This window comes from Gouania willdenowi, chromosome 9 (assembly GCF_900634775.1).
Source record: "Gouania willdenowi chromosome 9, fGouWil2.1, whole genome shotgun sequence".
Taxonomy (NCBI): Eukaryota; Metazoa; Chordata; class Actinopteri; order Blenniiformes; family Gobiesocidae; genus Gouania; species Gouania willdenowi.
Window position 1 is genome coordinate 21,125,754 of NC_041052.1, and position 20,723 is coordinate 21,146,476.

Sequence of the window (20,723 nt, forward strand, 5' to 3'; positions counted from 1 at the left end):
TTGACTTCATTAAAAACCCTCAGGAAAATACAGCCCATTCCCACCGCAGGATGTTCCTTCCGTTTAAAATGCTTGAAATTCCTGAATTAATTACCCATCAAGAAGACTCTTTTATTGGCATCCAGTTGAACGTAAACGGGAGGACGCTACTGCCTCAGATTCACAAGGGTGAAACATTCCTAGAGACATCGTGCCAAACAGGAAGGACACAAAATACGCCAAGTCTAACAATGCAATCTAAAATGCTCAATGCCATTTCCTCCTTAGCTTAAGGACCCATGGACCCTGCGGTGTGACATCAAAAGGAACACGAATCCAAGGACGCTCAGGCAACGAGAACACATAAAAACACCACAAGATACACTGAAACTTTGATTGTTTGGCAGCAAATGTGTGTGATAGTTACCTCAGAGATAAAAAAAAAAAAAAAAAATGAAAGAAATTAAAATAGAATCTACATGTAATAAACTGGTAATATAAATAAAATGGGTGACAGAAGTATGCAAGTCAAACAAAAAAAATCTAATTAAAAGGAAGAATCTGAGGGGGAAAAAAAAACATCAGCATCACTGCCTATTTATGCTTGTTCATGGTTTAACAGAGCTACAAAGAGGTGTTTAATGGCTCAATCAATGCACAAATAATAATAATAATAATAATAATAATAATAATAATAATAATAATGTAATCTGATGCTGTGGTTTCCCAGCTAATGCCTTGGGTGAGCTAAAAAGAATAAAGCAAAAGCTAATTCCTGCGTATTCTCTACCATCCTTTGATTTCAGGACTTGAAGAATGTTGCTAAAGAGTGAGTGGTATTTGTATCAAATCATATAAACCTGGAAAAGGAGTGATTCATGTGAAGGGTTTTGGTCAGAAATGGGTTCGTCTGTGTGCTGACATGAAACTTTAAAGAGGATGGTTGTCAGTTTGTTTTACCACCACACAGAAAAGTAGTCACAAACGTGTACGTAGTCAGCAGCTACGACATAGAATGTATCCCCTTAAGTGTTTCACTCCCCAGTGAGAACTCGACACCAAAGGGTTTTTCTTACCAGGAGTCCATTTGTAGCGTGGATGGTGAGGCAGCGAGAGAAGGAGTGGTGAATGGACAGTCCGTCCACATATGTGGGTTCCCAGTAGCCTCCCTTCTGGTCGACGTCACTACATCGGTGAAAATGAAGAGGGTAGCGGCTCTTTTGTCCCTGCTGACCCATGTTTTTAAGCTCAACGTGGGAAAGATGAACCGATGAGAAGTTAGCAAGAATCTGTCGATGAAGGAGAAAGAATAAAGCTAAGTTAAGAGTGGATAAAGAAGGGAGAAAAATTTGCCAAATGTGGCAGGAGTTTCTTAAGCCATGTGGCGTGCAAATATACAATTCATCATTTAATGATGGCTGAACTGATTTCATGGTTGAGGTATAGGATTCTTGGGAATGCTTCTGCAGTGACTTCAACAGCTCCACTCACGTTGAAAGACATTTGATATTAGAAACAGAAGTCCAAGTACAAGTCAAACACAGAGAGAGAATGATGTCCAAAGCAAACGATCAAACATGGACGTTAAACAAATACCAACACAGAAACTGCAAGGAAACAGACCCATAAGATGATGCCATACCCCCAAAGTCAAAGTTAAATGGCCAATTGTATGATAATCCAAGCCATCACACAAACGCACACCTTCTAAATTTCAACTTTATCTCAAACAAGCATCAAGCCTGTTAAATTAGCATTTTTTTCTTATCTATATGAAAATACACAAGACAGAGCGAGCGTGATTCGAAAAACATTTCCGCAGCTGGATTGGAAATTGCATAACAAAGTTGAATGTGCTTGTGTTGGAGACATTCAGGAATTTCTAAAGCAAAAACAGAACCGTTATTGGTTGAACACATTCAGAGAGCACTAGAAATCCTCTAAACATCCAAATGTTTGAAACAGTGGCAACGGATGAAAAGCTTCAAAAGAACAGAAGTGGGAGAAGTAACTATTTCCATTTGAGATCATGATTTAATAAGACTGAATATTTTACCGTTGCAAGAAAAAAGAAAATGATTCACATTGTTATTCAAATCGGTGCCAACAATAAACAGTGAATTATTGCAGTGCTAGTGCTTTTAGAACACAAAAACCTTCACACACACACACACACACACCTTAATGTGGCCGCCAAAGGTGTCGTGGTTGAAGAACTGGCACATGTTGTTTCCGTAGCAGGACTTTTCCATTTCCCCGTGAATGAGAATGTTTCTGGAAAGTAGAGCCACTTCAGCGCGCATGTCAACCCCGTCCACGATCTCTCCAACGTGGTTATACAGGGGCCTCCCTAAGCAGCACCAAAACATCACCCACTCAATAACATGTTGGGCAAATTGGTTAACTTAAATTAAACAAAATGATTACAAGTGACACTGTGCAGAACTAATATCATAAATTCAAACTGACAATGCATCAAAGCCCAATTTATTCAGCTGTTCCACTGAGCTGAAAGTAACTCAGGTCAACATCTGTCAGAAAGCTGTGCAAAGCTATACTCAAGACATTGGGCATACACAAATAAAGAAAAACGCTCTACCCAGGAAAGGAGTGAGTATTTGTTAAGAGCGAGATAAAGAGATTATAGGCCTTTTCCTGACAGATTGTTGGTGACTAAGATGCAGGAGGTGTAACGTGGGAGGCCCGTTCCTTCAGCATAACTCTGGTGTTTGTTATGAGAGGAGGTTACCATCAAAACATTAAGGTGCTAATGTATGCTGAGCCTCCTCCAGTAGAATTACATCAGCTTTACAGCTGTAAAGGAAATGAGGTCCCAGTGGACCTTTAGGATTATTAGCTCTAGGTCTGCTTCATGGACTGTATTCATTGATATTTATCAAGTCTAAGATGTTTATACACTTCTTTGGCTTTTACTAAAATAACTCATCACATGGGTGCAGGCATTTGTAAAAGAAATGTGAGAAATATAAGTTTTCCTGAAAGATTTGGGATTCCCAATAATTTGGTTTACACATTTCCGCTATCGAAAGAAATTCTCAAACATAAAAACATCTTACAGTGACCTAACTTTCCCATTCCTATTGTGGGGAAAAGGTTTCTGCATGGTATCATCTATCAGCTAACAAACAGAATGCTGTTTTGACATCATGAACAAGATGAAAAATGAGATTTTCCATTTTTGTAAACATGTCTTGGTACATTTTATGGCTGTAGCTCCCACACACAAAGGAATCCTGCAAGAAAAACATTGACACGCCATAATCCACTCTCATGTTGCAGCCAAACATTCTCTGTCCTCTCTCGCTCTCACCTTGGATCCGGACCTGTCTGCTGCTACACTGAGGGCACGGAAGTAGGGTGAACTCTTCTGCCTGATACATGGAGTAGTCCGTGCTGGCAACCACAATGCTGTCCCCCGGATGCCAGGTCTGCTGCACCTCATCCTGCAGGTTAAGCACCACCTGGTCCACGGCATCCACCTGGAAGCCTGAGATGGGGAAACCTGGAAGACACAGCAAAGCATTTTTACAAAGGAAAACACTAGAATTACTTCTTGTCATGATAACTCCTTTTCCAGAAATGATGGATTATTGAACATTCTGATGAGAAGCCACAGATATGTTCTCATAAAAACAAAAAGGAGAAGTGAGGTTTTCCACTGCTGTTCAGAAATATTACAAGTTATTCTTTAGACTTCTAAAGTGGAGAAGCTTGAAAATTAGGGGATAGAGTGTAAAAGTTGGATAAGGAAAAATACTGTTCGACAGCATTTCATTAATTTATTTAATAGTATTGCACAGTAAATCACGTCATAATGGCCACATGCACAATATAGTGTGAACCCTATCATCAGGTCTGCACTGTACAATGCACATCAGGACAAGATCTGGTTCCAATAGCTCAAATAGGACAGCAGGAGAACAGTAAAGCTATAATGAAAGCCAGTCTTACTTTTTGGCTAAATCAGCAACTATAGAATTTACTTCCCTAATAAACAATGACAGCTCATGGCCTCAAATGCCTCTGTTTCCATTCTGACTATATGGCGGCAATGCAGTCATCAAGCCATCATGATTATTTTATGTTTATTTGCAAATTCTAAAATTCAGATTTAAATTCAAGGCACTTTTCTTTAGAAGTGTCAAGAAGGGATAAACAAAACAAAAAGAAAGTCTTTTTTCCATGTGGTGCAAACAGAAGTTGCCAATATCAAAGTAAGAGTATCTGAGGACGCTGCTGTGTGGGAGATGCAACATTCTTTGGTGCTGCTGTGGAACAGAAGTTGATTGACATAGATCAGTATGATTTTTTTTTCAAAACAATACAAGTATGTCTCAAGGAAACGGATATGATTGCTGCAAGACCAAAGTGCGTTACAGAAACCATTTTTCATTCACACCAGTCACGAACATGAGTCATACCAGTGGTGGTAGAGAAGCGTGGGTGCCACTTAGCGACTATGGCCCCTAGCGACTATGGCCCCTCTGACCATTCATGCACAATTCATACCCATTTATAAGAGGCAATGTGGGTAAAGTGCCTAAGGACACACAATGAGTTGGATGAGCTGGATTCAAACCCCCAACTCTTCAGTTATTGGACGATCAGCTCTACATTTAGTCGAGGTGTCCACCATTATTGGTGTCTTGTGTAAAACTGCTGTTCCTCTTCCTCATAATTATTAAAGATCAGTTTGTTACACTTGCTTATATTAATACTTTGCTTTAATTCATCCTGTAGGAAGTCCCATAGTGGACTATTATCCCCAAATAACATCAAATCTGTTTTGTTCAACTTTAGTGACAACTTATTTAAATCAAACCCTCATTTTCATTTATACATTTCTTCTGTGATTAATCAACACATAGTATATTTGTATCATCTGCATATAGCCCATATTTTAGTTTTTCAGTTCTACAAATATTGTTGATGTACAAATAAAAAAACATTTTTGGTCTCAAAACTGACCCTTGTGGTACCCCACATACATTATTCATAAAATGTGATTTATTCTGCATTCTCTGCACAAACTGTTTCCTGTTGTGCAAATAACTATTTAACCAGTTCAACCCAATACCTCTGAAACTAAACTTTTCCATTTTTCTGATGAGTATGCTGTGGTCGACTGTTATCAAATGCTTTCTTAACATCTAAAAACACTTCCATTGTATATATTATCAGTTATTTCTTCAATTAGATCTGTCATTGCCAGGGCCGTTTGATCTATTATTTCTGAAACCATATTGACTGTTAATAATTCATGTTTTTTTGCAAAACTATCAAATCTATTTATGGTGATACTGAGATTGACATTGTATTTTTTGTTTTTAGAATCATAAAATGAAAATGAAAAATGTGCTTAAAGTTATGTTTATCCCTTCTTGACCCTGATAAAGGAAAAAATGTCTTGAATTTCAATCTTAATTTTGGAATTTTAATGTGAAAATCAAATAAACACTCATTTGTTTTAAATATCATTTTCTGCATGTAAAATCCAATGATCAAAACAAACTCAAACTCATTCCCTTGAGTCATGATGATGGGATAATGTTACTAACTTCACGTTACTGTTGTGACTTCAGCGTTTATTCTTTAGTGCATGGTCGTTTGGGGGCCACGTCCAGCCCAGTTTAATTTAAAATGGTCCACACTAAAATAACGTTTCTTTACCTTTATTGTGCCGTGGTTTAATATTTGCAGATGGAATTGAGGTAGTATATATTCATTTTTACTCAAAATCATTCTGAAGGCCTGATTGGGTGATATAACGTTAACATTTATTTCCTCAATTTTTGAGACATTATGAATGTGTACAAAAACTCTGTCCAAGACTATAAATGTTATCAAATTACCGTACAATAAATACTACTTTACTGTAACTGTGTGTGTGTGTGTGTGTGTGTGTGTGTGTCACAAAAACAAAGCAACAGAGTGACGTTTCCAATAAAGTTGATGCACCTAAACTGAGAAAAACCGTAGCTTTACGGAATATGATATGTAATTGATGAGTCTATGGAGCTCTATAACTATAATATTAAAGTATGTTTTGTGATGTGCACATGTTTTCAGTGCAGTTGGGTAGAAGAAAAGCTGCTCCTTGACAAAATATTTCCTGTCTGTTAAGTTTGTCGACCCTCAAAGTCTGTGTGCTGGTAAAAAAAAAAAAAGCACAAAAAACTAAATGTCTAATCTGATGACTTTTTTTAAGGATTCATCATCTCTCACCGTTTTTCCACTCGCTGTAGGCGGTGACGGAGAAGCCCACACCATCCATGGTAGTGAAGTTGCGTCGTGCCACAGCTCTCCCGCCCGTGTCATGGTTTTCGTGCTCCCTGACATTTTCTGTGCACGATGCGTTGCCACCGCCGACCTCAGAAACCAGAGCCCACGCCTGTCTACAGTGACCACACCACCCATGATGGGAGGGAGGGAGGAAAAAATTGACAAATGGTCACTTTCTTTTCCTCCTAGAATGCATTTTAAACTAAAAGTGTTATCACATTAACAACAGGGAACGTTGTGGTTTATTTCACTCTTGCAAACAGTAAAACTTTGCACCAAACCAACCCAAGATGCGGTAACTGCAACCAATGATTTAAATGTGAAGCCTTGACACAAGCAACACAGTGAGAAGAGATTTAAGTCACAAAGTTAAATGCACATCACAGATGTGATTAAGTGTCTCAGGATAAAAACATGTCAGTCACTAACAAACCTGTCCTCTGAGAAAAGAGACATTTTGGATTTTACCAGGCAGACAATCAAAGTAAGACATCTGGTAAAGTGACCCTACTTTGTTACAGATCCTGCCTCCTCACAATTAACTTATGAAGCAGGAATGTCAAGATAATCATTTTCAAATTAGTTTGAAATGATTTAAATTAGCAGAGGTTGAAATCTTTTGAGCCGAGGACCTTGAGGGTGTGGACGGCGAATGGGACTGGGCGTGCAGTTCATAATCTGTGACTGTAAACAAGACAGCACCCTGTGACTTAGAGCCTTTGAATGATCCTACCTTTGGCTTACAGGGAATAACTTTCTTATTTGTGAAACATCTGTCCCGGCTGAATGAGTTCAAACAAGCTTAAAGCCTGTGCAGATTAGTATCGTCTTAAATGTCATGTTTCCCTCTGCAGTAAAACCTTTAAACACCACACAGATGTTGACATGAACTAACATGGCCTTTTGACACAATTAGAGCTCTTACAGAATGTATTTATACTTTCACATTACACAAGGCTGTTCTCTGCAATCATTCACTGTTTTAACTGTACAAGAAGATGATCAAAATCACTTCATCTCTTCAGCTTTATTTGATACATTTCAGTAAAGGAATCCAATGTAAAACTTTAGGAAACGCACCCATACACGTGCAAGTTCCATTTTGCCAATAGTTATTTTTCGTAGCAGAAGCTAAAGTACATACGACTTGAATAACACAATTTTATTATTCATTTTATCTATTTTTCTATTCAATGTATCAAGTTTCTGATTTATTAAATTACACCAAAAGCTACAGAACATGCTAGAATTATCATTTTTTAAATTACATTCTAGTAGTAAATTGCAAACTCAACCTTTAAATCAAACTTGCCGTATTACTTTTCATTAAAACTTTACCCAGCCAGATTCTGTCCTTTTATATAGGAGAAGCCCCCATCTATGCTATGCAGCTGTGCATCCAACAGTATCCTATCCTCTATACAAGACATGGGCAACTAGCAGCCCTAGGGCTGCAGCCAACAAAACAAATCCCCAAAAATAGTTTAAGAAGTTGAAAAGAACATAAAGCCCGACGTAATACCAAAAAAACTCCTAAATCACAAAAATCCAGAGCAAAGACAGGCGCAACAACCACTTAAACAAATATCATGACTACAAAAAACACAACAACAAACACATTACAGAATACCTCACAAGAAAAACAAACAGTCAAAATTGCACAAAATGACAGGAAAATGCAGCAAGAACACACACAAAAACTCCAAAAACATACAGAATGACTAAAAACTGACAAAACCACAAAGACAAAAAAAGACAAAACCCTTTTTTCCACTTGTATTATGATCAGATCAGTCATTATTCTAATGTTTATCATGTTGCCCTTGGATCAGATACAATTACATTTTTGTGGCCCCCGCTGTAATATAGTTGCCCATCCCTGCTCTATACCCTCATAAGTTTGTGCTTTTGGAAGCCTTATTTTGGCCTTTAAGCTTCTGACATGCAGCCAGTGTTAGTATAAAAGAATTAAGTCAAGTTTATATTTTGGCCAAAATCTTTAACAAAGTATGTTTACACACGTGTGAATAGTCGCGGGAGGATGAATGATTAAAGACTGAGGTCAACAAGCACGAGACAGGATCTGACTCATTATGTATCCGTGCCTGGGAGAGACATCGACGCCACTGAAATCCTGCCCATTAGTACTTCGGGCGGTGATTGAGGCATGTTATTGAAAACAAGTAGGCAGTTTGTTAGGGGGTGCATTCCAGCAGCATTCAACATTGCCTGCAGTTTCTCCACAACACTTGATGACACGTCATAAACTCATTTACGCTTCGTCACTGTGCTCAGGCCTATAGGTCATGCATCTCTGCTGATGCTTGTTGGGTTACCAAAGTGCAACTTTAACTGCATCCTGTCTCATTACTATGTGCATCCACTGAAGAACTGACAAATCCACCTGAGGCTCCAAGTATAGACAAATGTGCACAACTTCCACTAAACAGTGCAGGATTCTCTGGGCACAAAGAGCAGGCTGTCAGCTCATTTAAAACACCTTGCTTTCAATCGGAAGAGCTTTGTTGGAACATTACATTAATGTGCAGATTTGGCCATTTTATTTCTTTTTGGTGAAAAGAGACAATGGTGAATCTGGCCAAGCACTCAGTTCATCAACTCAGAGTAAAATCCACAAATTATGTGAAAAAGCTGAAATTGCCACACCCAGGATTTCTGGTATCTGACATTTCGATTGTCTGAACAAAAAACCTCCTGAACTTTCACATTTTGTACAAATCCTGGAAACCCAGACCTTAACATCACAATCCTGTGTGTGCTTCCTTTCTCTGGTGGAGCATTGAGGCACAGTGTAGGGACAGAAGAGAAACAGGAAGCCGAATAACTTTCCACGAAGGGTGGAACAACAACATGTTGAGCCTGTCGGTATATTACTGCGGCTTCAAAGGTGAGAGGGTTGACTCAAACCCTTCAACAAAAACACTATTACCTCCTTTATCAGGCCCAGGGGACCAAAAACAAAGACTATCCCACAGTAAACACAGCACAGAGGACAAGTGCAATGAAGTTCAAAAAGCTAGAGCACAGCTGAATCACAAAAACTTCGACATAATTCGCAGCAGAAACATCCATTAAATCAAAAGTCAAGCAACATTCCAGCATTTTTCCATTCTACTGGATTAAAACGATTCAGGGTTTACCTGTATTTTAGATCGTAAACAAAGCTGCTTCCAAGAGTCTCCTCAATGGCCTTCTTGGTTTCATCCAGAAGACTTTTCACAGCAGAATCTCCCACAGCGAGCGTGACAATGCGTCCTGTTGGCAAGGAACGAAGCAACTGTGTGAGCCGCCGACTGTCATTGCGAGAGTCGTGCGTGTCGTAGCGTTCATTGTACAGCACGGTAGCTGTGTCCTGATCCACTACGCGCAAGTTGATGCCTCGGCTAAAGTTTCTCTGGAAGCCGTAGCCGCCAGTGGTGAGACCAGACACCGGGACACTTTGGGTCAACAGAGACCATGACACGCGCTCCGTGCCATGCAGCTCCAGAGTTCCTCCCCCCATTACGCCAATGAATTTGCGGCCTAGGCCCGGTACCGCAGGGATTGAGTCGCCTTCTGAACGTCCGATAAGAGTGATGGTGGCACGAGATCTGTAGCGACATTTGGGTGAACCGATGTGAAAGGTACCACCCTCTTCAATGAGGATATAATGTGTCCTCAGGGTTATGTTTTTGGAGCCATCTGCATTGTCGGCAAAAACTACTTGACCTATGAGAGGACAAAAGGAAAAAATGTTTAATGTTTGTCAATATCAAAAATGTGTGCGAAAATATGAAATGATTTGAAATTTCTCTCCTTACAACTCATGCATTTTGATGCACTTACCTCCTGACTGGATAGTTAGAGAGAGGAAGGTGGCAGAGGAGTCCAATTTAAACAAATCTCCCTGTCTGACAATGACGGCCTTCTCTGGTTGGTGGCCTGGATTCCAGCTACTAAGTGATGGATTGTGGTCTGGACAGTTTTCTGAATACCAGTAGAAGATAAAACAGATAAGTTCATGCACTTTTAAAATTATAAACCTCTGAAAAACTAGTAATACAATGGATGCACCGAAATGAAAATTCTTGACCAAAACTGAAAATGAAAAAACCAAGGCCGAAAACCGCAACACCAAAATAAATTATTAATTGCATTACATTCTAGTATGGCCCTATAAAATCCACGTTAACAAAATCGCGAACGGAAACACGGAATCGACCAATGACAACGGTTACACGCGGAAATTAGATGAATGAAATTAAACGCCATCATCGTGAGGGAGCACTCATTAGGTGCACCACTCTCCACCCTCCTGCCCTGGCTGCATTAAGCAGGGCCTAAAACACATCAAACACTGTCTAAAATTGCCACAAAAAAAGCTCAAATCATCACTGACTCCAAAATACAGAACCACCAGTGCCCGTTTAACTTTGCTGTGCCTGTGAAACTCTGACCATTTCTCATGTAGCGCACGAGTCAGCTTTAATCAGTTTCACCTGCTCAGAGTGTTTGAACAACATCTCATCTGTGCTACAGAAGATCTGTGGGAAAAAAGTTGTTCTGTTGTTGTGGACGAGAGCATCGATGCCAGGAATTGTAGTTCAATAATAACTTCTGATACTGTAAAATATTCTGGCCCCTAGTGGTGAAACAACTGATGCATCCTTGTGTCCATTTATTTATGTGTAATCATCATCAGGATAATTTAATTTAGGTTCATTTAAATGAAGGTGATCAAAACTTAAACAATAGACCTGATCAGATTCAGCAAACCATTGATCCCTGAGGGGAAATTTGGTGATTGTGACATTAATGCTGTTCTCATACAGTTTTATATGACATAAATATTTAAAAAGGAGCAGTCAGAATAATCGTGTTCACTACAACTTGAATCTACCTTTTAATTGTATCTTAATTTATTTTTGACATACATTTTTGTTTAATTATGTTGTTTTTTTTAATTTATTTATTAGTATTTATTTTGTATTATATATTTTTTTCTGAAAAAAAAAAAAACGAATTTTAAAAAAATTGGGGAAAAAAACGGATTTTATAGGGTCCTATTTATGGCTCTGAATGTGAACCTAAATAAATCAATTAAAAATATGCATTTAGCACTGACATTACAACAATGCACAACATAAAATGTTTACATTGTCCCCACTCATACATTAAATAATATTGTACAGGTCTATAACTGACTGGGCTGCCGTAAGAGAGTCAAATTAAATATAATCTTCTCTCATTAAAACACAAAGTGCATTTAGGTCACAGAGCATGTGTGCATCACAAAGAAGCTAACTTAAAGAAAAAAAAAAAAAGAAAAAAAAACAAAGAAGCTAGCTCTGCTCAGAAGATGCTTTAGTGCTCAGATATATTGGCCAAAAATTTTCAGTTTCCGCAATTTCAGTGCATCACGAAGTAATACATCTGTAAATTTGTAATACCAACCATCTAAAACATGTCGACTTTTGAGACTAAGGACAAGAATAAGTGTGAAAAAGAATAAACCCAAGGACACTCCACAGCAGATCAGAGTGTTCTTCCTTTGCTGGAGTCTGTGAGCGTGGCCCCGCCGGCGGTTCTCCTCGGACAAGCTGAATGTGGCCTGTCGATCCAGCGGCAGGCCGTGAGGTTTTACTGGTGGAGGCGGTGGAGCTTTGGAAGGTGGTGGGGAACGGACGGGAGCCACGCGTCCAGGAACGTAGCCTGGACACCTCTGATGGTGGTGGCTGTGGGGCGGAGCGACGAAGGCGGGAAAGCGACTGGCGGGATAGCGACTGGGGCCATCACTAGCTGGCATGGTGCAAGAGTCTGCTACCTGTGAGGAGAAAAGGAGGACAGAGGAAGAGTGAAGCGCACAAAGAGAACTCTTTATTATTCAAGACATTTTTTTTTTTTCATTTAAGTCAATATTTGAGTGCGACCATGACTTCTTTCTTAAACAGAGTTTGCTATATTTAATCCTGAACCCTAGTTACGATTGTTTGATTGAAATCTACCAAATCAATCACAGATACGGTACTTGCTGATGACAGAATTAAAAAATGTGGTGCTGCCAACATAGAGCTCCACGCACTCAGCGCAAGTAGAATAACTCTTACACTAACTTAGTCGTTCTCAAACTGTGGGGTGACACGAGAATAGCCTTTCTTTTTTTTATTTTGTCTTTATTATTCAATATCATTACTGTTCTAAAATATGTAATTGCATATTTTATTTTGAAGAGTTTTGAAGAATAAGTCAATTTTTACATTTTTCAAGGTTACATTTGTACAGTCAAATGGGGGCTGAATATTTTCATTCTTCAGCAGTTCAATGGATGCCATCGCTGCCTCAAAAGGTTCCCTCCAGGTTCATTGGTTTCTTTCTCCTGGTTATAAGAGGCAATTAGTGCATGTGTGAGAGTGAGAGTGTGTGTGTGTGTGTGTGTTAACCCTGTGATGCTCTGGCAAAATGTCAATCATGTAATTCTTCTAGGGAGGATGAGTGGGTGGATTCAAAACAAAGTTCCTCAGGCTGTGAATCAATGCCATCCAATCGACACCATGTCATTGGATTTATCTCATTAACAAATCTGAATCTTAATATTAAAATATATGATTTTCATGTCATGCCATGTTGTAAATTCAACTAGAAAAGTATGTAAAATGGCATTAAATGTTGAGGACGATATGTTGGAGAATAAATACATTCCAACAGAAGAAGTTAAAGTGGAGGAAGATGACCCTAAAGAAAAGCTCATAAAATGTTCATAAAAACAGCTGGAGGTGAAGGAGGGGAAGGGCCTGATTCTGATTCAGGGAGAAAAGCCTTTGGGTCCAGGACCTCCAGGTAAAGACCCTATGAGTGGGTCTTAAACAGAGCATCAATATTCACCCACTGCAGCGTAACCCCCCCCGGCCAGTTTGGCTCCAACGCAGTGACACTGGCGGCTCTTGTCCGCAGTAAAGACGGCGCTTGTGAATAATGGATCGCAACATTCCTCAGACTCTAACACGGCCAAAACAGATGGCACCAATTACCGTAGAGGAGGAGAGCGCTGCAGCTCCGACTGGGCTACTTTTATTTTAAACAAGTCGACAATATTTCACAGTGACATCTTCAATAGTGACCGACAAAAGCATACATACATGCACATGGTTTATCTTCTTTAGAGATTTTAATACTAAATTCATTTTCCAGCTTTGTCAGAATAATAATAATCGTAATATTTGTATTGCATAATGGTATGCATGTATTAGGGCTGGGCGATATGGACCGTAATTCAGATCGATATGTTTTCTCAAAATGGTGATATACGATGTAAATCTCAATAATTTTATTTCAAATTGAGTCTAACCAAAAAGACAATTCTGGGTTAAATTTGCTGATGCAAAATGCCACATTTATTAACAAACAGCTGCACAATATGTGCAACTTTTGGCTTTTTCTGCAGGGACAGCATGTGAGTGACTTCTATAGCATGGCTTGTTTAGGGGAAATACAACCGTCCAACAATGTTTTATGCTCTTCTGAGAAGTTGCTAAAGCAGCGACTCCTAAATAATGATATAGGCGATATTGTAATTTTCTACATTGGCCAGCCCTAATATATATTTTTTGTGTTAAAAAACATTGTGAACTGATTTTGACCTATTGTGAGGGTAGTCCGCACTGTGTAGAGGAAAAAGGTCACACACCTGAACACACAGACACTCCACACTACAGGACATGACACTGCAGAAAAAGAAGCTTAAACAGAACTTTTCCTGAACACAAACATCACAGGAAGCCACAGCTTGTTGGCAGTTCTTAAATCCAAACTTTACAAGTCATTTCCACTATATGAACTGTGAGACCGTCATAACGAACAAATGACGGGCTCTGAAAGAGGACCAAAAAAGACAAAGTATTTTATTCGACAAAGTCTTAATCTTCATGGCTAAACAATGGGCAGTCTTTGATTCCAGTCAGAGCAACAATAGTACATCTCAGCTAAAGAACAATGGACGACAGCTAGACAAGGCTTCACTCATTTTATGTAGGCCACAAAGTCACGGAGGTTTGACTGCAGCTTGTCCACCCACTACAAATGAAATGGTCCCATTACACTGTCATCACCACCAAGCCTGACTGTTCTAAATCCAATTCTAAAATAGTGGATTACACACTTTCTGTGGGATTTAAGCCTCTGCTTGTAAAGTCAGTGGACAGAATGTGTCACTTTCTGTTTATAGAAGAATAAAAAGCTGTTTTCACTCCCCCCCAACATTAGATCAATGCAGTCATGAGTCACTTTACACCTTTTTGCAAGCATTCAAAATTCTTAACTCATTCAGTGCCAGCCATTTTCAGATTTTCTACCTCCCTCAGTGCCAGCCGTTTTGAGCATTTTGACTGATTTTAAAGACCCACAGAATATTTTCTACTATGACTATCTGAAATATTGAAGCCTCTACTTTCATTAAAAAAATTAAAGAAACATTTTTTTCTGGCTCGTTTCGTTCTTTTGTAATTGGCTGTTGAACAGAGCAAGTTTTACACAAATCTTCAGTTTCAGAGCAAAAAGCTGAGAAAAAAATCCTTTTTGTAAAAAAAAAAAAAAAAAACCCTGTCAGTCTCCACACACACACAACTTCCTCTTCCTCCCCGACGTACTGAGTGTCACTGCGTTCCCCGTTTTTTTTAATGGTTTTATCTCACCATCGCCACACTATCCATGAGTTCCACACATGCTCTTGTCGAGTGTGCGCTGCTGGGAACGTCAACTTTCGTACGTAGCGCCATTTTCTGTCTGGCAAACTCTTTACCTTTCTTCCTCTGAGCTCTGCTGAGCGTGGATGATCTCTTATCCAAAGGTGCGCTGCTACCTCCTACATGTCACCTATTATTTTGCTATCTGGCTCACAGGCTGGGGGTATTTTGTAGCCCCCCCCCTCACCCCTCCTCCCGACACACAGGGATGACCCGTTTGGCCCGGTTAGTTGATGGTTTTATCTCACGATCACAACATTATCAATAATCCACTCAGGTCCACACATGTTCTGTGTTAGTATGTGGAGCTGTGAGCTGCTGGATACGTCACAATATCACTCTGTAGTGCCATAATCTCCCCCGTTCCTGTTTCTTCCTGTTTTGCTGGGTAGCATCAGTGGCTAATCTCTCATCTAAAGATGTACTGCTGCCATCTTCAGGGCACAGTTGGTCACTACAACACCCCACAGCTTAGATATTGATGAGGGACCTCCGCCAGGGTGTTTTCTCGTAATCCCCGTGTAAAAATGCAAATGACGAGTTATCTCGTAAATGGCACTGAGTGAGTTAATGAATCATATTGTTCCAATCCTTTTTTTTTTTTTTTTTTTTTTACTTCTGATACAATGCCGATATTGTAGCCTTGAGCATTTACTGATAGGAAATCAGCATTATTCCTGCATATTTTTATTAATTATGTTGGAATGTGGAATGTTAGAAAAGGCTTGACCAAGTGATATTACGATTAATCGTAAGGCAGTTAAAAATCGATTCATAGGTATCACGGTTGATATCGATTTTCTGACAATTGAATCGCAGTACTTTTTTTAACCAGCAGAGGGCGCTATCCGGAAGTGTTGGCGGCGGGCGGAGTCTGCTAATACTTTCTTTCTGGCTGCCTTCTACTCTTAAATATGTTAATAAATGATTAATTACCCCTTTAGCACCGAAAGAATATCTGTAATATTACTTGAATATCTGTAAAAGTCACGGTTTTCTATTAGCTCTGTCTGCTAGCATAGCTTCTCTTCTTCACTGCAAGATATCCGCATGCCAACCGACCACTGTGTTACCAGCGCCCTCTGCTGGTCCAAACAAATATGACGTAAATCAGTGTAATCACGTTTTTTTTTTTTTTTTTAAAGTCCAATTGTTAAGGCACAAAATACATTTTCAGTTGCACTTTTAAAAGAAAAAGAACTATTATGCAGTTTTGCATAGTTTATTATAGAACCAGAATTTAAATTAATAGGCTTCATTTTCATTTGTATTATTCCTTTATTTATTTCATTCAAGATTTATTTTTAGTTAAATTGCATTGTTTTGAATAGTTTATCAAGGAATTCTTTTGACAATGAAAAATAAAAGGAAAATAATACAGTATTTTCTACATTGTCTACAGTCCCATTTTGTAAATGAAAAAATCGTGAGAGAATCGTATCGTGAACCCAGTATCGTGAATCGAATCGTATCGGGAGTTGAGTGAATCGTTACATCCCTAGATATTACTCAAGCAGAACAACAGCAGGTACGAGAAAAACTCAGCCATTTATTATTAATCAATGGGTTGCATACATTTTAACCTTAAACAATATAATATTCTACAGTTGTATTAAATAAACAGATACATCTAATAAAAACGTGCAAAACAACCATGAGTTTATCTTAAAAACATAAGAATATTCTACAATTGAATAAAACAAAAAATTGATGAATTTGAAGACCCTGAAAAACGACATCAATAAATCCAATAAAACAAAAAATGATATTTCAAAGTGCAAAATAACCACTATTTTAACTAAGATAAGAGAATATTTTACTATTGAATGGAATTCAGAAGTAGAATCACTGCACTCACGACCAAATCTGCCAAGGTGGCAGAGCTTAAAGCATATTTGAACAACTATTAAAAAAAATATGTGAAAATAAATTAATTACAGGACCCTGAATATTAACTTCAAAATACTTTTAAAGTGCAAAATAATTCCCGTTCACTCATAATTTAGTATTTTGTTTTGTCAGCTGCTGGAATAAAGTGCTGAAGCGGAGTCTGGAATGGACTGCTTGTATGAGATTTTTTTTTTTTGCTGATATCAGACCAATTTCTGATAATAATGCATCTGGACACTCCCATTGCAAACAGGGTAAGCATTCACAATTCTCACCCAAGAGCCTCTGTGAGGGCATATTGGTCACGCTATTTGAGATAATATTTGAGCAATTTGAGAGAATTCTGTAGAACAAAGAACACTTTAAAGTGGACATAGGCTGGATGGACAAGTTCCCAACATGTGCAGAGGACAGATAGTGGACACAGAGGACAAAAGGATGCTGAAAATGGAGCTACTGAGAAAAAGATCACAGAGCAGGTTTATGGATGTAGTAAAGGACGTAGAGAAGGTGGATTGTCCTTGCGTTGATGATGATAATAAAGCTATAGGTGGAGATGGTGGCAGATGATTTACTGAGGTGGTGCCGCACGATTAGAATTCCAATCTTTATGAGTGGAATTAGCATGTTCTCCTTCAGCGCAGTGCTTTTTAACCCTTCAGGCCACGCCCTCCTAAATAAAGGTCTGAGAGACCAGGGAGCCACACTGTACCTGAAGGTGGTTGAACACATACATGAACATTAAAGAACAGTCATGTGAAGACAGGGCCATCTATAGGAGGGAATAAAGTCAGCAAAATTATGAACCATTGTTCTATGAATCTGTGATAACCACATTTATATATTTATCTGAATTACATCCACTGTTTTATTATCATTTGTGCCATATTATATATAGTCATTGTAAAGATGTAAATCCTTGTTTTAATAAGAAATAAAATGGGTTAAAAGTGACTAAAAATGATGGAAAAGGTGGTGAAATGGGGTTTTAAAAACCACAGAAAATTGCTTCGAACTTGCACATTAAAGTGAGAGAGGAAAAAGTGGTAAAAAGGGTTTAAAGTGTCAATAATGGAAGAATTAGTTTAGGCCGTGGCTATTGATACAGAAACGTATGAATAGACTGACAGTCTATTCATACGCAGCGCTCCTCATTGGCCAGTTTAGGTCACGTGATAGGTGCACCACATGACCTAAAGTTCCATCAGTTTTATTTTAGCTCATATTTATTTTTTAGCTACACCGCTATCCCTTTTATTTTAGCCCTATTCCTATCCCTAACCCAGGAAATACCCTAAAATGTTTTTTTATTTCGTCTATGTATTTTTAACCCTAATGTGCACGGTATGGTGAAACCCGAGTAACATGCGTCGGCGCATGCCTTGCCTTTGATTCCCTATTCCAAACTGAATGGTCCGAGGACTATTCATGGGGTTTCGAGACCCGTTACCAACAAACCTAACCCAGGAAATACCCTAAAATGTTTATTTTTTTTCCATTTATGTATTTTTAAAGGTGGAACTTTCCATGTTAAATATGTTTAAATAAAAATATATAGATTTCAAAAGTGGGATTTGAACCCACGACAGTGAAAGGAAGAATTCTTGAGTCAGGCGCCTTAGACCGATAGGCCATCCTGAAAAACTTACCCATAGTCCCGGGGGCTGTTTATACGTTTCCGTATCAATAGACACTTCCATTAGTTTAAACTTGGCAAATGATGGGCATGACAAATCATGAATGAAGTTAAATTGGCAAAAATAAGCATGAAATATGGTGAAAAGAGGTTAAAAGTGACAATAATGTGTCTCGATATGTGACATTAGGTGGGAAAAGTGAAGGACAGGGGTTATAAGTGACAAAAATGTCTTGAAAGTGGAATAAATGTGTAGAAAAGGCTAAAGGTGTCCCAATCCGATATTGGTATCGGTTCGATATCAGCCAAAAACGAATATCAGATTTTATGGTACTGCATCTAAAATCACTGATATAAGCTCTCCAATAAAATGTTCCGCTCCAGCACTTCTACCCATAGGTGACTGTGGTTCACACTCCAACACAGTAATCTACTGTTGCTGACTATTGTTCTCTGTTTGTGTAACATCACTTGATCAAGCCTTTTCTAATATTGCACACTACAAAATCAGTCATAAAAGTGTATGATTCGTGCTGATATCGTATCGGATCAATATCGGTGTCGGCCGATATGCAAGGCTGCAATATCTGAATCATATCAGAAGTCAAAAAAGTTGTATCGGGACACCTCTTGAAAAGACATTGGTATTTGAATGAGAAGTGGCAGAAATGGGAGTAGTGTAGCAAAAATGCATTAAAAGGAGCAAAATATGGCAAGAAAAAGTGATTAAAATATGTTCAAATTATGGCAAGTTTGGTGTAGTTGCAGCTCAAATCTGACTATAAAAACTATAGGAGTGTTATAAATCCACCTGTCTGGGCTTTATCTGCCTCCTGTGTAATAATCAGCGTCCAATAATCAGGATAAGCAGGTACAGAACAATAGGCTTCATATTAATGGATGGGCTTAAAGGTCTTTCAGATCAGACCTGGCTCTGTGTCCACTCACTGTCATATTTTTCTGATTTCCGGCCTTTTGAAAATCAAACACATGTGGTGAGGAATGACAGAGCATCACACAGACAACATTACTCACTTTAGCAACAGAAAGTCATGATAAATCAGTCACTAGCTTTAATGCTACAGCAACAACAGCGAGAGAAAGAAGCATCTGCTCTTTGTTTAACACTAAACCTCAACATACAAACTGTTTCATCACATTTTAACATCACTACCAGTTCCTGAAAAAGACGTAATAGAGGAAGTCTGTTGGACCAGTCACCCTGCCCTAATGTCACCCTATGTTTATACCAGTTTAAATCAAAGTTACTTGTTGAAAGTTATTCTAGAATGAATCAGATATGACGGCTGTTTCTGAGAAGCCCTCCCGGTGAGTTATATTTGCCCCACACAGGCTCACACACACACGGACACACGGAGAGCTCCTACCGTGGACTCAGACTGTCCATCCAGTCCCAGTCCCTTTTCGTTGGAACAAACACCGACTCGAGGCTACAGCTGGAGGTGAGGAGGACCAATGGACGCCCCTGGGTGCTGGTTTCACCACCGTCTCTGGTCGGCTTTATACAGCCTTGCTTCACATCGTGGTTTCCTCCTTTTTTCCACTGGTGGGCTGTCGTTGGTCCGAGGTTCGGCCCTGACGGACCCACCGTGGGATGGAAGGGGCGGGGCCTGGAGGGGCGTTCAAAACTATCTGAAATACCGCCGACAGTAACCTCCAAGACACATCACTGTTGTTTTAATGAAAGATATAGGCATTCTTTCAGTTGTAAACATTTCTACACCTGTGGGGGAATCATAAATTTACTAATTAAACTATGCAAACGTAACTTTGTAAGTTGAAACAATTAATAAACGAGGTGAATTTATTTATCTGCCTTGTAATTAGGTTGTATAGCATCTTCACTATTAATTTCAATGTGCTATATTATCATTATATAAATAACAATGATTATAATAATAATAATAATTATTATTATTATTATTATTATTATTCGTAGTAGTATTACAATTAATACTCATACTCATAGAGTACACGCATAAAAGCACACAATCAACTGTTTTTTTGTTTTGTTTTGGGAAGTTTTCTCAAGAACAATAAAATACATACATTTTGGCACCTTATTTTTTATTTGCACAATTTCTTTGCACCTTATGTTTCATTTGCAGTCTTTTATGTAGTCTTTCTACTTTTTTCTGCGCATGTGTATGATTATT

The 20,723-nt window shown here is 38.7% G+C and overlaps 1 protein-coding gene across 1 annotated transcript in view; it reads right to left on the reverse strand.

Annotated features, from left to right (window-relative positions):
- cemip2 (cell migration inducing hyaluronidase 2) overlaps positions 1-20,155 on the reverse strand; it is a 42,050-nt gene extending 21,895 nt beyond the window's left edge. Inside the window, exons 1-8 of the mRNA XM_028457392.1 lie at positions 19,935-20,155; positions 11,737-12,106; positions 10,129-10,269; positions 9,444-10,011; positions 6,226-6,395; positions 3,311-3,502; positions 2,160-2,329; positions 1,056-1,268 (exon numbers count right to left, since the gene is read on the reverse strand). Of these exons, the coding sequence (XP_028313193.1) occupies positions 1,056-1,268; positions 2,160-2,329; positions 3,311-3,502; positions 6,226-6,395; positions 9,444-10,011; positions 10,129-10,269; positions 11,737-12,088 (1,806 nt within the window). The 5' untranslated portion in view covers positions 12,089-12,106; positions 19,935-20,155. The remainder of the gene's footprint in view (positions 1-1,055; positions 1,269-2,159; positions 2,330-3,310; positions 3,503-6,225; positions 6,396-9,443; positions 10,012-10,128; positions 10,270-11,736; positions 12,107-19,934) is intronic.
- Positions 20,156-20,723: the final 568 nt, after the last annotated feature.